This window comes from Brassica napus, chromosome C4, assembly GCF_020379485.1.
Source record: "Brassica napus cultivar Da-Ae chromosome C4, Da-Ae, whole genome shotgun sequence".
Lineage (NCBI taxonomy): Eukaryota > Viridiplantae > Streptophyta > Magnoliopsida > Brassicales > Brassicaceae > Brassica > Brassica napus.
Window position 1 is genome coordinate 15484134 of NC_063447.1, and position 15393 is coordinate 15499526.

General features: G+C 38.4%; 2 protein-coding genes and 1 pseudogene across 2 annotated transcripts; 1 reads left to right on the forward strand and 2 right to left on the reverse strand.

The window, feature by feature from the left end:
• Positions 1-1562: 1562 nt before the first annotated feature.
• LOC106451442 lies at positions 1563-3468 on the reverse strand (annotated as a pseudogene).
• A 4440-nt stretch (positions 3469-7908) lies between these two features.
• On the reverse strand, positions 7909-9655 carry LOC106437601 (UDP-glycosyltransferase 87A2-like). The gene is made up of 2 exons (XM_048754324.1): positions 8997-9655; positions 7909-8717 (listed from the first exon to the last, which is right to left on the reverse strand). Exons 1-2 carry the CDS (start codon positions 9493-9495, stop codon positions 8125-8127), a joined length of 1092 nt encoding a protein of 363 aa, XP_048610281.1. The 5' UTR covers positions 9496-9655; the 3' UTR covers positions 7909-8124.
• A 2124-nt stretch (positions 9656-11779) lies between these two features.
• On the forward strand, positions 11780-14879 carry LOC125585824. The gene is made up of 7 exons (XM_048755519.1): positions 11780-12937; positions 13031-13163; positions 13245-13656; positions 13767-14009; positions 14110-14161; positions 14280-14350; positions 14408-14879. Exons 1-7 carry the CDS (start codon positions 11780-11782, stop codon positions 14877-14879), a joined length of 2541 nt encoding a protein of 846 aa, XP_048611476.1.
• Positions 14880-15393: the final 514 nt, after the last annotated feature.

The window sequence follows — 15393 nt, forward strand, 5'->3', positions numbered from 1 at the left end:
TCATATTTACCCTTGTTTGATCATTATAATTGCATAAAATTTACTCCTTCCGTTTCATATTAAGTGTCGTTTTAGAGAATTTTTTTCGTTACAAAATAAGTGTCGTTTTTGATTTTCAATGCAAAATTTATTAATTTTATGCAAAATTTATTTTTCTATTGGTCGAAATATGGTTAGATGTATAGGTAATAGTGTTTTTTATAGAAAATGTACAAAATTAATTGTTTCCTTAATCCATGTGCCAAAACCTAAAACGACACTTATAATGAAACAGATGGAGTATTGTTTATCCTAGTTTAATTAGGGGTAAAAGAAAGAAATTAATGAAAAAAGTTGCATTGTAATCATAAAACGACACTTACTTTGCAACAAAAAATTTATACTACAACGAAACACAGGAAGTGTTTTTTTGGGGTTCGGCTCTGTTTGATTTTGGATTTTTTTTTTGTTCACCCCTGGTTGCACACTTCAAACCCCATCATCAGTAAGCATTCAGATCAACTAGTCAACTACTACCTCCGTTCCCAAAAGTAAGATTTTCTAGAGATTTCACACTTATTAAAAATATAATAAATGTTTACAGTTTAATTTATTATTTATTTTTCTATACACTTTTCAATTACTTTTCACCAAATAAATCTAATCAATTCAAATATTTGTAATTAATGTTTCTCAAAAGTATACAAAAGTACTTTATAATGTAGAAAATCTATCTTTCTGAAACAAGAAGAAAATCTAGAAAATCTTATTTTCGGGAACGGAGAGAGTACATGATATATTGTGTTTTCAGTGTGGTCTGGATTAGCTTAAGAGTTTCTGTAATTAGTCATTGTCACTGATATAAATTTAGCATCCACTTTACCATTTTTTCCAATCTCCTAGACTATATTTGCGAAGTGATTTTATCACATGTCATTTAAAATATAATTAATTTCACAAAACAAATATGACATGACTACTGAAATTGATAACATGGACAATTGCATTTAATGTTAATTTATATTTTTTGTAAATTTTTTAAAATATGGTAATAACTCGTATTTTACATTTAATGTCAATTTATATTTTTGGAATTTTTTTATAATATGGGAATAACTCATAAATCATCATTAAAAGAAATATATTCAAATATGACATTATAAATTTCGAAATATAATTTAATTATATATTTTTTAATTATACAATTTTATTACTAAAATTTTCAAAAATGTATACAATTTTGTTAGAAAATTATAAAAATTTAATCGTAAAATCATTATTTTCTTATATATCTACAAATTTTATAAATATTGTTTAATTTTAATTTTTGTAATTATGCAACTTTTACAAATTTACTTAATATATTTAATTAAAATAAATAGATAGAAAAATCTATCTAAGATTATAATTTCAAATATATACATGCATATTCTTAAATATAACTTTTATGTTTAATTAAATCAAATTTATATTAAAATATTGATACGAAAAAGAAAATTTACAATATTAATAAAATTTTATTTTAAAATATAATTTATATTATCTATTAAAAAATATTTTATTTTTTACTGCAAGACACCTAGTAAATAAAAAGAAGATATGATCAAGAGTCTAACAAATGGTACATACAAAATTTAATACAATCTTCACAAAGATTGAGTCTTCATAAACTCATGCATATTCTCATATACCATAATTTAGAAACAACTATGGAAACATGCAACAGAAAACTCACACAATCTTGGTAATATCTTTCAAGAAAGCGTCAATATTAACATCAGAAGAACCAGCTTTCACAACCGATCCACGACATATCTCACTAAGATCACAAGCCCTTCTTCTCATCTCTCTCCCTTCTTCACTCTCTCCATCCATAAACCTCTTCACCAACTCTTTTATCTCGTCTCTCCTTACCAACTCCGTCTTCTTATCGCTCTTGATCCTCATCCCCACCCTCCAATCCTCAACAATCATCTTAGCATTCAAAAACTGATCCCAAAACAACGGAAACGTCAGCATCGGCACTCCAGAATATATCCCTTCCAACGTCGAGTTAAACCCGCAGTGTGTCCAAAACCCGCCTACAGCTGCGTGGGACAACACACGCAGCTGATCACACCAGCTTACCACAACACCCGAGCTACCTTCAAGAGCCTCCTTTAGCTTTAACTCGCCCCCACGAGCTACCCAAAGGAACCGGACGCCGGTCTCTCTCACTCCTCCCACTATCTCCTCCATCTCAGCTTCCGTGACCGAAAGAAAACTCCCCTGAGATATGTAAAGCACAGAGCTTTCCGGTTGCCCGTCAAGCCATTGAATGTACTCAGGTTTGCTGACGTCATTTCCAGCAGAGAGTTCTTCGAATGGTATCAACGGACCGGTGGTGTAAACCGGGAAATCAAACTTGGAAGTGAAAAAGTCTACAGCTTTTGGTTCCAGCTCGTAAGCAGAAGGGAAGAGAAGATACTTAGCTTTGGAGAGCTCGTCGAAACAAGGCTTAAACTTGTTGAACACTTGGTGGCTGAAGCCGTGGTAGATCTCCGGCAAGTCACGGAGTCGCGTCGGAGATAAACCGGGAATGTAATCAACAACTTCGTCTTCTTTCGTCTCTAGAAACAAAATCCATATTCAAGAATCAAGAATCATCGATAAAACAGTAATAAAGTTTGAAACTTTATATATTTTTCAAACAGTAATAAAGTTTAAAAATATATAAAATATATAATTTTTAAAAAAAATGTTTGAAACTTTACCTGATGGTTCGGTCGGAAAATGGCCGTGAGCTGCAGAAGATCGGAGTGGACGAAGAGGGAGAGGATCGCGGCTGACTCGGTCCAGAAAGAAGCTACCGGAATATTCCTCCGTGTGCCGACACTCACTGCCCACAGGACGAAAGTGTCGGAGATGATTACGGTGGGAGGCGGGGAGCTGAGGCTGTCGAGTAAGTGCTCGAAGGGTTCCTCCAAGTTGGTGTAGATGGCGTCGATGAAGCCGGTGAAGTTGTTGGCACGGACTAGCTCGGAGGGGATGAGGTTTGGGAGAGTGGCGAAGTGGATACGGTTGGGCTTCGGGTCGAACCCGATGAAGCCGAGCCATTCTTCGGTGACGACGAATGTGACGATGAGGGTAGGGTCTCGGAGGAGGCGTTTGCAGAAGTTCATCATGGGGTTGATGTGGCCTCTTCCGGGCCAAGGCATGGCCACCACGTGGCAGACTCCGAATGGTTGTGGTATGATAGGATCCATAGGGCGGGAAGTGAGTGGTTCTGCTTACTGAGAGACTAATGGGTGGGCACAGAGCAAGAAGACAACACGTTAGTGAGCTTGTAAGCAGGTATATAGTGGTATAGCTAATCATTTGTGTGAGAAACGTTTACAAAAACGCAGCAAAGTATATCAATAAATAATTGTCATATGATTTTAACGGTCTTGTGTTTGTGATAATCAGTGTTCTAAAACGGGCCAGATGTCCATTAGCCTAGCGAACGCCTAACCGGGTATATACGAATATATACTTTTATACGAAATATAGTATAAGATTAATATATATACATTATTTTTGAAAAAACTGAAAATAAATATATTTTAAATCCACTTTTATGTATAAGTATATAGTTTAACATATATAAATAGTTTAAAATTATAAAAATTAAAGCCATTTTAAATATATGAAGATGATAAATTAAAATGATTTTGCAGCAATTATACTAGTATCTACAATCATATAAATACATAAAATAAGTAAAAGTAATATAAATAATAGCATTAATAAAATATAATAATAATATTAGTAGTTTACTTTTTGAATATTAATGACCGCATAATATCCGCCAAAACGCTATTATTCGCCCGAATTATATAAATCCGCATAAAACATTGTATAACATAAAAACAGTACGGTTGGTTATCGTATAGCGCCTAAACGCCGCCTAGGCGGACGCCTAGACCGTATTTTAGAACACTGGTGATAATAATTTGATGTTTGCATTTTTTGTAACAATGTTGTGGTAGATTAGACGGATTCATGAATTGTTATGTAAGAGATTTATATCAAATAGTAGTTTTTACACAGCCTTTCATTTTTCTAACGTTGATTCTAGGTTGATCACATATTTTTTTATTCTAGGTTGATCAATTGAAATAGTTGTTGAATTGTCTGAAAAAGAATTAAATAAGCAAAACACCATTAACAAAAAAAGTTGAGGAGATTGGCTATAAATCCAAAATATCAATAACTGAAATATTAGGAAAATTTACTAGAATGACTCAAATTAGTTTAGAAATTGCTAGAATAATTCTTAAAAGTTTAAAATTACCAACAATATTTTATGGTCGAAAATACCCTTGACTATAGTTATAACCAAAAAGTAATATTACAAAAATGTCTTTTAAAATTATCAAAAAAAATTCGACGGCAGATTTATTTAACGAAAAATAAATCTATCGGAATATAAATCTGTTAAATTAAACTGTTGTAAATTTTAAATCTGCCATGTATTTGGTGGCAAACTTTTCTGTTACGACAGATGTATTTAAGCTGGTAGATTTGTGTGGACGATTTAAGATTGTCGATAGATTTATCTATTTTAGTCTGTCATATGTAGTAATCGATTTGTTGAAGTAATCAGTTTTTTTTTCTGAAGTAGTCAAAGTTTTGAGACAGATATGTTTATCTCCACTCCTCAACAATCATCTTCCCATTCAGAATCTGATCCCAATGCAACGGAAACGCCAGCATTGGCACACCTGAATACATCCCTGATACGAACCGGACTGATGAAGATGGGCCAACAATTGGGCTTCATTTACTTTATTTTTTTATTTACTGTCTAAGCCTTTTACACTACTATATGTACTCAAAAACATATATCAGAGAAAGGTATCGAATTACGATCATAATCAAAACTGGGTTTAAACCCTAATTTCTTCCTCTCTCAATTCTCTTCTCCCCTTGCTCTTCCTCTATCTTCTCCCATTTCTGTTCTACACAGTTAAGCTCAACCCCTGAGCTTATCATTGGTATCAGAGCTCAAGTTCCTCTCGACCTTGAGGTTTAAAAAAAAAATGGTTTTAAGTGATAAGCTCGAGAAGCTACTACAATCATACAAACAAATGGATGTGGATCGAAAACTGCGTGAGGAGCTTCGACTGGACAGTCAGAAACTGCGTGAGGAGCTTCCGCTGAACAAGCTGACCGAAGGTTTTATCCCTAAAAGGTTTGAAGATATAAAACCCAACGGAGGTATCCGGTTCAGAAGGATTCCGATCAAGCTAATCTACCACAGATCTCGACTTAAGACACTGAAAAGTAAGTCACCCAGAAGAAGTCTTGATTTGCCTGGTTCGTTAGATCTTACAAAGCTTGCGACATCTCAGAGGAGTTGTATGAGAGTGAAGACTGTGAAGATGAAGAAGCATAATGATTGTGAGAAGAGAGCCACACGGATTAAACTCGCAGAAGCTTGTAAGAGTTTAGGAATGTTCTGTGAATCTTCGGGGTGTAGAGATACTAAAAATGATTTGCAAATCCACATGGGAAGGAGACAGATCGTTGATACAGGAGTGAAGCGAGAGACGCATCCCTTTGTGTATGTATTTACCTCTCATATTCCTATGGATATAGATTGTCACGTTAATACGTTGATAGGGGATCATAGTATCTTCGCTGAGGAGGTTAAAGCGCTAGAACATGATGATCCTGAGGCTGTGATGAAATCTTTGCAGGATGAAGCAACACTGGAGTCTGAATCGGAGGAAATAAACAAGTATAAGAGCCGTGGCAATCATTCTCAGGTCCAACAACAGATGAGGCAACGAGAGAAACGAGGGTTTCATAAGGTTCGGTTCAAAGTTAGACTTCAGAGAAGCTGTATAGTAACATATGAGAAGGTTACAAAAGATAGGGAACTTTTCAAGCTGGAGAAATCAGAATTGCTTCACAAAGGAAGAAAGTATACAAGAAAGCTTATTGTCAGATGGTACTATTATAAGGTGAGGAAGCGAGTTAAGCCGCTTGGAGCCGTGGAAACGGGGTTCAAATGTCTCTCGGAAGCTGGGACTGAAGCAGGCTATAAGGCCAGATCCCTTATTTATGATGTGGGCGTGATTCTTCCTGAGACGGTAGAAGTTCGAAGATCTCAGGTTCAGGAGTGGAACTATAAGGTGAGGAAACGAAGGTTATGGAGAAAAGACATAGTTTCTTCCACCAGGGCTGAATCTATGAGTCATCTGAAAGGTGCAAGAATATTCTTAGGTGTAAGAAACGAGAACAACGAGCTGAGGGACAAGAGCGCCTTACATCGAAGGACAGTGGAGAATTTGGGATTGGTTTATATCCTTGGGGTCCTGATGATAAGATGGAAGATACAAGGGAGTTTGAGATAAACTTGACAGACCAGAAGCAATTCATCAATTCTGCTAAGGAGTGGAAGCTTGATGATTTGTATGAGAAAGATGCTAGTTATAGACGCCTAAAATGTAATCCCATGGGTATCGGCAAGGACATCAAGAAGAGTGAACTTCAGGGATCAAATCTGGGATGTCATAAAGGCAAAAGAGATTCTTCACAAGGGAGACATTCTATGATCTCACAAGAGACTCCAAGCTTGAGCAACCAACAAACTCTGAGACTAAGAAAAGTAGCTGTTCGAGGTTGGGGTCATAGAGTTTGGTTTAAAAGTGGAAGTCATAAGGGAAATGAACTCGAGCCAGACGGACTTTCAGATGAGTTAATGGGGGCGAATTCACCGACTGACACAGAAAGAGACTTGGTTCTACCAATGGGGTGTGATCATTACTCTAAGTGGTGTCAGGTTAACTACAACAGTCGTGTGTGGGAACCAGGAGGCCTCGTTAGCCTGATTCCAGGAAATTGGTTTGAGAAGTATCACCATCTTGGTAGACTACTAGTAGAGAAGGTTATGTGGTGTGCATTAATGAATGATCGCTTTGAAGGTTTAAGTAAAGAAAACTCACGAAGAGCTGCAGGTTTATGGATGCAAATGAGGAAGGTGATCTCTGATGCTGATGTGAAGCCGTTGTATTTACGTCTGCAGAGAGATGAAGGATCTGAACCTATGATTGGTTATGAATGGGATCCTGGTGGGGTTAGCGTTGAGAAAATTCAGGAATTCGTTTTTAATATAAAATGTTGCTTGCTTGAGATGGAACAGAGTATGAAAAAGTGTTATGCTAACTCAGAGTTGGAGTTGTTTAAGAGAAAGGTCCATCACATGAAAGCGGAAGGTGCGGATTCTAACCATGGCAAATGCGATGCTCTAGTAGTAAAGCTTGAAAAGAGGCTTAGAATGGTTCAGTGGGTGGAGCAAGACAAGAGAGACAATGGTGCTAGAATTGGAACGATGCGGAATGAAGGGCACATCGTACTCTCTACTTATGATATGAGAGCTTACTCTGAGTCATTATCAGATTATGGGAAGCACAACAAGCAGACGAGGTGGCTCCTTGATCACACTATGACAGCAGTGGTTCTGAACGAAGATACACCTGAAAATGACACAGATGGACGTTACTTGTTTATCAATTCTGATCCAAGAGAGAAGGTGGAGTTCTTTGTCTATGATTGGTTCCAATCACCAAGGCCACCAGAAATGGATCACGACAAAGGTGGGCTAGGTACAATGGTTTCTGTGTCAAGGAAACGTGGTCTCAGCCAGAACATTGGTCTCGTCTCGGTGTCTAATTTTAATGGCAATGGAATGAACATGAAGAAGGTACAAAGACATCCAGAAGACATAGTTATGGAGGAAGCTGTTTTCAGAAAGGGTCGAAAGTTGGAGATTGCTATCATCATGAAGCTGACCAGAAGCAATCACAAGTTGAAGATACAAGAAGGCAACAACAGTTCATACAACTTGAGGACAAGTTGGATCTTCAGGAGGGGAATATTGATACGAACCGGACTGATGAAGATGGGCCAACAATTGGGCTTCGTTTACTTTATTTTTTTATTTACTGTCTAAGCCTTTTACACTACTATATGTACTCAAAAACATATACCAGAGAAAGGTATCGAATTACGATCATAATCAAAACTGGGTTTAAACCCTAATTTATTCCTCTCTCAATTCTCTTCTCCCCTTGCTCTTCCTCTATCTTCTCCCATTTCTGTTCTACACAGGTAAGCTTAACCCCTGAGCTTATCAATCCCTTCCAAAGTCGAGTTAAACCCGCAATGCGTCCAAAACCCACCCAGAGCTGCATGGCACAGCACATGCAGCTGATCACACCAGCTCACCACAAACCCCGAGCTACCTTCAAGAGCCTCCTTCATCTTCGACTCTCCCCCACGAGCCACCCAGAGAAACGGAACTCCACTCTCTCTCACTCCTCCCACTATCTCCTCCATCTGAGCCTCCGAGACTGAAAGGAAACTCCCTTGAGATATGTAGAGCACAGAACTTTTCGCTTGCCCATCAAGCCACCTGATGTAATCAGGTTTGCTACGTTTGTTTTCAACGGAGAGTTCTTGGAATGGTATCAAAGGACCAGTAGCGTAAACCGGGATGTCGAACATGGAGGTGAAAACGTCAATGGCTTTAGGCTCGAGCTCATAGGCCGTAGTGAAGAGAAGGCACTTAGCTCTGGGAAGCTCATCGAAACATAACTTGCTTTTCTTGAAGACTTGGAGGATGTTACTGTTGAACAGTGGCGGAAGATCTCGGAGTTTGGTCGGAGATAGACCGGGTATGTAACCTACAATCTCCTCTTCTTTTGCTTCTATATTCAATAACAGTTACAACATCAATGTTTTTGAGTTTCCACCCTATCAAGCAATTTAAAGTATATATGAATCAACAAATTTTAAAAATAATTTTAACATGTTATCCGAATCCGAACCGAATCCGCAAAGATACCAACTAAAATTTATAAATATCCAATTGGGAGTGAAATCTTTAATCAAAAAACCCTAAACCCAAACAAACCGAACCCAAATGACCAAATGAGTATCCAAAAGTCCATCTCTAATCAAGACTATGAAAGGGAGGTCTTTGCTACCTGATGGTTCGAACAGAGCATGGTTGTGACTTATGAGAAGATCGGAGTGAAGGATGAGGGAGAGAATCGTGGCCGACATAGTCCAGAAAGAAACCACCGGAATATTCCTTCGTTCCCCGACACGCACTGCCCATACGACGTATGTGTCGGAGATTATCACCGTCGGAGGAGGAGACTTGAGGCGGTCAAGAAGCCGCTCGAACGGCTCCTCTAATATGTTGTGGACGGCGTCGACGAAGTCGTTGAAGTTGTCGGCACGGACGAGCTCGGAAGGGATGAGATTTGGGAGAGTAGCGAAATGGATCCGGTCGGGTTTCGGATCTGATCCGATGAACCCGAGCCATTCTTCAGTGATGACGAATGTGACGATGAGTGTAGGGTCTCGGAGGACGAGGCGTTTGCAGAGGTTCATCATGGGGTTGATGTGGCCTCTTCCGGGCCAAGGCATAGCTACCACGTGTCGCAATCCTCTGACTTGCTGAGGTTCAGTTGGATCCATAGGGTGAGAACTCAGAGATTGTGGTCGCTGGGTGTTAAAAAAAAAAAAAGATTGTGGTCGCTGTCACCGAGGAGGTGAAGATAGTTTTATATATGCGACCGTGTGAGATCAGAGCTTACGTTAAGTCATTGGACATGAGCATTTTGAAGTCATTACAAAGGCGACTTTGCTTCTTTCGATAAGACAAACAGATCTTTTTGTGTGGGCCAGTTTTGACAACGTGGCAACGATTGGTCTTTTCTTGAATGTCAATATTACATATACAGTACAGACAAGGGAAGGCCCCAAAAAGTAATGGAGTCTAAAAATATATGAAAGCTAGCAATATCTGATGTAATATTTTAAAGCCCAATCCTATTCTAATAGGCCTTCGTAAATATCATATCTTCGTCGGATGGGGTGTACTATATACTTTACTTGCTGCAGAATTTTGGTTTTCAAGTTCTTTATTTGGAATTTGGAAGAAGAGTCTGCGAGATGTATCATTTGCTTACAAAAAACACACTAGCACATTTTATATGATTAAATTCCAAAACATATCTAATTATCAACCAATAATTTTCAAAGGAAATTTCTGTCATTATTCTTGTGATCACTTTTTTGTAACATAACATATGGTATAGCTATGTTTTAGAATGTCTGGAAAAATTTCACCATCTTCAACCAATATTTTTGATTATTTTTCTCATGATTTTTTTGGTATAAATAAAGTTATGTTTTAGATATATATAAACAAAGATATGTTCTAGACATTTTTGGAAAATTTCTACCACCTTTTAGCCAAGAATTTTCTGACTATTTTCTCATGAATTTACAAAACGTGACTGCGGAAAGTTGGTCGATTATTTTTCAAAAAGGTCGAACATGTTTTTGGTAGCGTATATACACATACAGATCAATTTTGTCTTATGTATGTCATCGGCGCCAACATAATAACAACTTCAATCCTTCTTCTTTTAACATTTACTTCAATTGGTTTCACTACAAAAAAGTTGCTATTGATAGCACATTGTTATAGCAAGTTTCACCGAACTGCTGTGGTTGATGACTCTAATTTTTTTTTAATATAAAACAACATTTTCTAAATGCTATGATAGAGTTAAACTAAGCGGGAGACCAAAATTAGCTTTTCCGCCAAACACTTAGTAAAAATCCCTAATCTAATCACTTTTCCCTCTCTCTGCTCGGGTTTCCCTCTCATCTCTCTCATTTTTCCCTCTTTCTCTATGGAACCCTAAGAGAAAGCCACTCCATTCTCCATCTCGAAACCGATCTACATCTCCAAAAACCATCTCCGTCGCTTCTCTAATCCGCCACAGCTCTTCGATTAAACACCTAGAAGGTATCGGAGGTCCATATCTCGACATCTCTTTCGATGTTGAGCTCAAATCGAAGAGTTGTTTTCTTGTTTTGATTTCTATGCTCCTTTGATTTCGAGTTCGATTCTGAACAAAATAACCCTAGAATTGTAGTGTTATCCCTTTCGATTTTGAAACTCTGAATTTCCAATGCTATGTTGAAATGTTGATTGCTTATTTGTTTGGTATGTTGATTTACATTCTTCTATGTGTCTTATACTCTTTGATTTTGTCTAGGATTGAAATAGCGATTGACTGTAAATTGATCTTGTCTATGAACAACAAGTTCTTTATGTTACTAAAGCTTTCAATTTAGGGGTCGAACACACAATGATGGACAAAGCATGGGTACATCTAAGCAGGTGTTTAGAGACTTAACTTTTTTTGGTTTTTCCCTTTTGATTGTGCTTCGAAGAGTTGATCCTGGTTATGAGAGAGGGGCTGCAAAGTTTGTACGGGATGTGTCTTCAGCTATGGGAGGGATTGATATGATTGTATGTCCGTGCATTGACTGCCGTAACATTGATCGTCACTCAGGCAGTGTGGTACTTGATCATCTTGTTACCAGGGGAATGGAAGAGGGTTATAAGATGCGGTCAGATTGGTATCTACATGGAGAGTTGAACTCAGAGGTTGAAGGTGAAAGCAGAGTAAGCGACTGGAAGGATGAGATCTTTGGGTTGTACAGAGCTACTGAGTGTTTTGATGAAGAGTTAGCTGATACTGGGGATATATCTGACACGGCAGAGGGAGACGACAAGAGGGAAGATGAGTTCTTGGCAAAGCTAGCTGATGCTTAAACACCATTGTATCCGAGTTGTGCAAGCCATAGCAAGTTGTCTGCAATTGTTTCATTATTTAGATTGAAGACTCGGAATGGGTGGTCTGACAAGAGCTTCAATGATCTACTTGAGACATTGCCGGAGATGTTACCAGAAGAAAATGTGCTTCACACATCACTGTATGATGTGAAGAAGTTTTTGAAAACGTTTGACATGGGCTATGAGAAGATTCATGCATGTGTCAATGACTGCTGTTTATTTAGAAAGAAGTTCAAGAAGCTTGAGAAGTGTCCAAAGTGCAAGGCTTCAAGGTGGAAGACTAATATGCACACTGGTCAGAAGAAGAAAGGCGTCCCACAGAAAGTTCTTCGTTACTTTCCTATAATACCAAGACTGGAGCGAATGTTCCGGTCTGAAGAGATGGCCAAGGATTTAAGGTGGCACTTTGGCAACAAGAGCACCGATGGGAACCTTCGTCATCCTGTTGATTCAGTGACATGGGATCAGATGAATGCTAAATACCCTACATTCGCAGCCGAAGAAAGGAACCTCAGGCTTGGACTTTCAACAGATGGATTCAATCCATTCAACATGAAGAATTCGATGTACAGTTGCTGGCCTGTTTTGTTGGTGAATTATAACTTGCCACCTGAATTATGCATGAAGAAGGAGAACATTATGCTTTCATTGTTGATTCCTGGTCCACATCAGCCTGGTAATAGTATAGACGTGTACTTAGAACCCCTCATTGAAGATCTTAACAGTCTGTGGAGCATTGGAGAGGCAACCTACGATGCTCTTACTCGATCTACTTTTACTCTTAAGGCCATGCTACTTTGGACGATCAGCGACTTTCCAGCCTATGGGAATCTTGCAGCCTGCAAAGTTAAAGGTAAAATGGGGTGTCTGTTATGTGGGAAAAATACATATAGCAAGTGGTTGAAGTTCAGTAGAAAACATGTGTACATGGACCATAGAAAGGGCTTGCCACCAAGTCATAGTTTTAGAGGCAAGAAGAAATGGTTTGATGGAAAAGCTGAACAAGGGAGAAGGGGAAGAATATTAACTGGTCGTGACATTTCTCAAAACCTGAGAAATTTCCACAATGATTTCGGAAATTTCAAACGTTCTGCAAGTAAGAGAAAAAGGGTTCAGTGTTCTGCTGATGTAGGCTCAGATTCTGAGGTTATACCAAGTGAATCAGAGGAAGATGAAGAGGAAGAGGAAGAAGTACTAGTTGATGAAGATGAGTTATCTAGATGGAAGAAGAGGTCAATCTTCTTCAAGCTGCCTTATTGGGAGGTAAGATGCTTACACTCTTTTACTTAAATGGTAATTCCTTGATATTGTCTGATGGTTAACTTAAATGTTATGTTATCTTTCTCTCATGATAAGGAACTCCCGGTTAGGCACAACTTAGATGTAATGCATGTGGAGAGAAATGTTGCTCCGAGTTTAGTTTCGACGTTGTTGCACTGTGGGAAATCAAAAGATGGTCTTGCGGCTCGCAAGGATCTTGAGGACATGGGTATTAGGCCGGAGTTGCATCCTAAAATATAGGGTAAACGAACCTATCTGCCTCCAGCACCGTGGTCTTTGTCAAAAACAGAGAAGAAGATCTTTTGCCGGCGTCTTTTTGACTTCAAAGGGCCAGATGGATATTGTTCTAACATATCAAGAGGTGTTTCATTAGATGACTATAAAGTCAGTGGTCTGAAATCACATGACTACCACGTCCTGATGCAACAACTTCTGCCGATTGCACTTAAAAGGTTGCTACCTAAAGGACCGAGGCTTGCAATATTTAGGTTATGCGCTTTCTTCAATCTGCTGTATCAGAGAGTCATTAACAGGGAGAAGCTTCTGGTTATGGAAGCTGAGATTGTTGAGACTCTGTGCTTGTTTGAAAGATTTTTTCCTCCAAGTTTGTTTGATATCATGCTCCATTTGACTGTGCATCTAGGAAGAGAAGCTCGGCTTGGTGGACCAGTCCACTTTAGATGGATGTACCCTTTTGAAAGGTATGTTATATATGTATTTTTAAAATTTTGAAGCCCTATTTTACTTACCTATTTACATTGATGTTTTATTCAGGTACATGAAAGTTCTCTAAGACTTTAAATCCTGCAAGGCCCGAGGGATGCATTGCTGAGTCTTATCTAGCTGAGGAATGTATCCGGTTTTGCAGTGAGTTCCTGAAGAAGACAAAAAATGTCCAAGAGAAAGTAGATAGAAACATGGAGTATGAAAACAATTCTATCTTAGAGGGTCGTCCGATATCCAGTGGCACTACTTATACTCTCACAGAAATGGAAAAGAGAGTTGCACATCTAGCTATCATCCAAAATATGGCTATCGTCGAACCATATGTAGAGTAAGTATCTTAATTACTTTTCATTGTTTAGGTATATGTATAATCAACTATTTGATATACTCATTTTGGTTTTCAATCTGTTACAAGTGCGCATCTTCAGTATTTACAAGACACAGATGAAAGATGTTTTCGAGATGCATCAACGTTATAGAGTATGCATACTAAACATTTTGCATCGTGGCTTAAAGAACATGTATTTGTATTTTTTAAATTTCCCTTGGTTATGGTGTGCCTACTGCTTTGGTGTATGACTTGTTATTACTTTATCAGGCGCCACTTGATTCAACCGAACATGAAGAAACACTTAAGTGGATAGCTTATGGGCCTCGTTGTTCTGCAAGGTTGTACACAGGATTCATAGTTAATGGATAGAGGTTTCACATAATATCAGTTGATAGGAAAAGTCAGAATAGTGGGGTTTATTATGAGGCTACATCAGTTTGTAGATCGAGTGCCAAAGATACATCTCAGGTGGTCGATTTAGTATCTTACTATGGCAGAGTCACAGACATCATCTTGATGGACTATAATGTCTTCTATGTTCCTCTGTTCCGGTGTCAATGGGCAATAAAGGGTAATGGAGTGAAGATTGAAGATGGTTTTACACTTGTCAACATGAATCAAAGTCAAGCATCCTTTGCAAGTGACCCGTACATACTAGCATCTCAAGCAAAGCAAGTATTTTACTCTAGGGAAGATGAGTCATCAAATTGGTATATTGTCATGAGAGGTCCTTCTAGAAGATACAGTAAGGAAGATATTCAAGAGGGAAATGCAGACATTGGGCCATTGCCATCAAATTTTGACATGGATGTCGACATGGATGAAGCTGAGAATGCGAGAACTGATTGCGAAGGGATATATGTGTGAAATGTATCCTTATTGACTAATATCATTGCTTGTTTGTGTTGTTGTTTGCTTGGTCAAAATTGTCTGCTTGTATTTGTCTGGTGATGTTTGTGTTGTTGTCTGTGTGTTTTAGTGTTCTCTTTTATATGGTATTGACGTTGTCTTTTTAATAATGTGTCAGGTAAATTGAGATGGGACGTCCAAAGAAGAACAAACGGGGGAGGAAACCAGCAAATAAGAAACAAAAAGAAATAGATGATGACATTGAGTTCGTTGGTACATTTCAAACCGATGAACCAGGACAGGAGCAAGATCATGAAGTGGAGGAACAAGAAAATGATGTACAGGAACAAGAGCGTGAAGTGGAGGAAGAAGAGCATGATGTGCACGAAACAATTCAGATGACAGAACCAGAGCATCGTAAAGACAACGAGGCTGAAGGTGAGGTCGAAGAAACGCAGGAGCCTGAAGTTGCAACCTCCCGTAAGAGAAAGCGTGGACCAACAATGATGAGAGATCTAGCCAAAGATCCAAA

Coding starts and splice junctions, on each gene's coding strand:
- LOC106437601 (XM_048754324.1), bottom strand. CDS start 9,495: ATGGATCCAACTGAACCTCAGCAAGTCAGAGGATTGCGACACGTGGTA. Junction 8,718..8,996: donor TGCTCTGTTCGAACCATCAG/GTAGCAAAGACC, acceptor TATTGAATATAG/AAGCAAAAGAAGAGGAGATT.
- LOC125585824 (XM_048755519.1), top strand. CDS start 11,780: ATGTTACCAGAAGAAAATGTGCTTCACACATCACTGTATGATGTGAAG. Junction 13,164..13,244: donor CAAGGATCTTGAGGACATGG/GTATTAGGCCGG, acceptor TGTCAAAAACAG/AGAAGAAGATCTTTTGCCGG. Junction 14,351..14,407: donor GGGCCTCGTTGTTCTGCAAG/GTTGTACACAGG, acceptor ATCAGTTGATAG/GAAAAGTCAGAATAGTGGGG.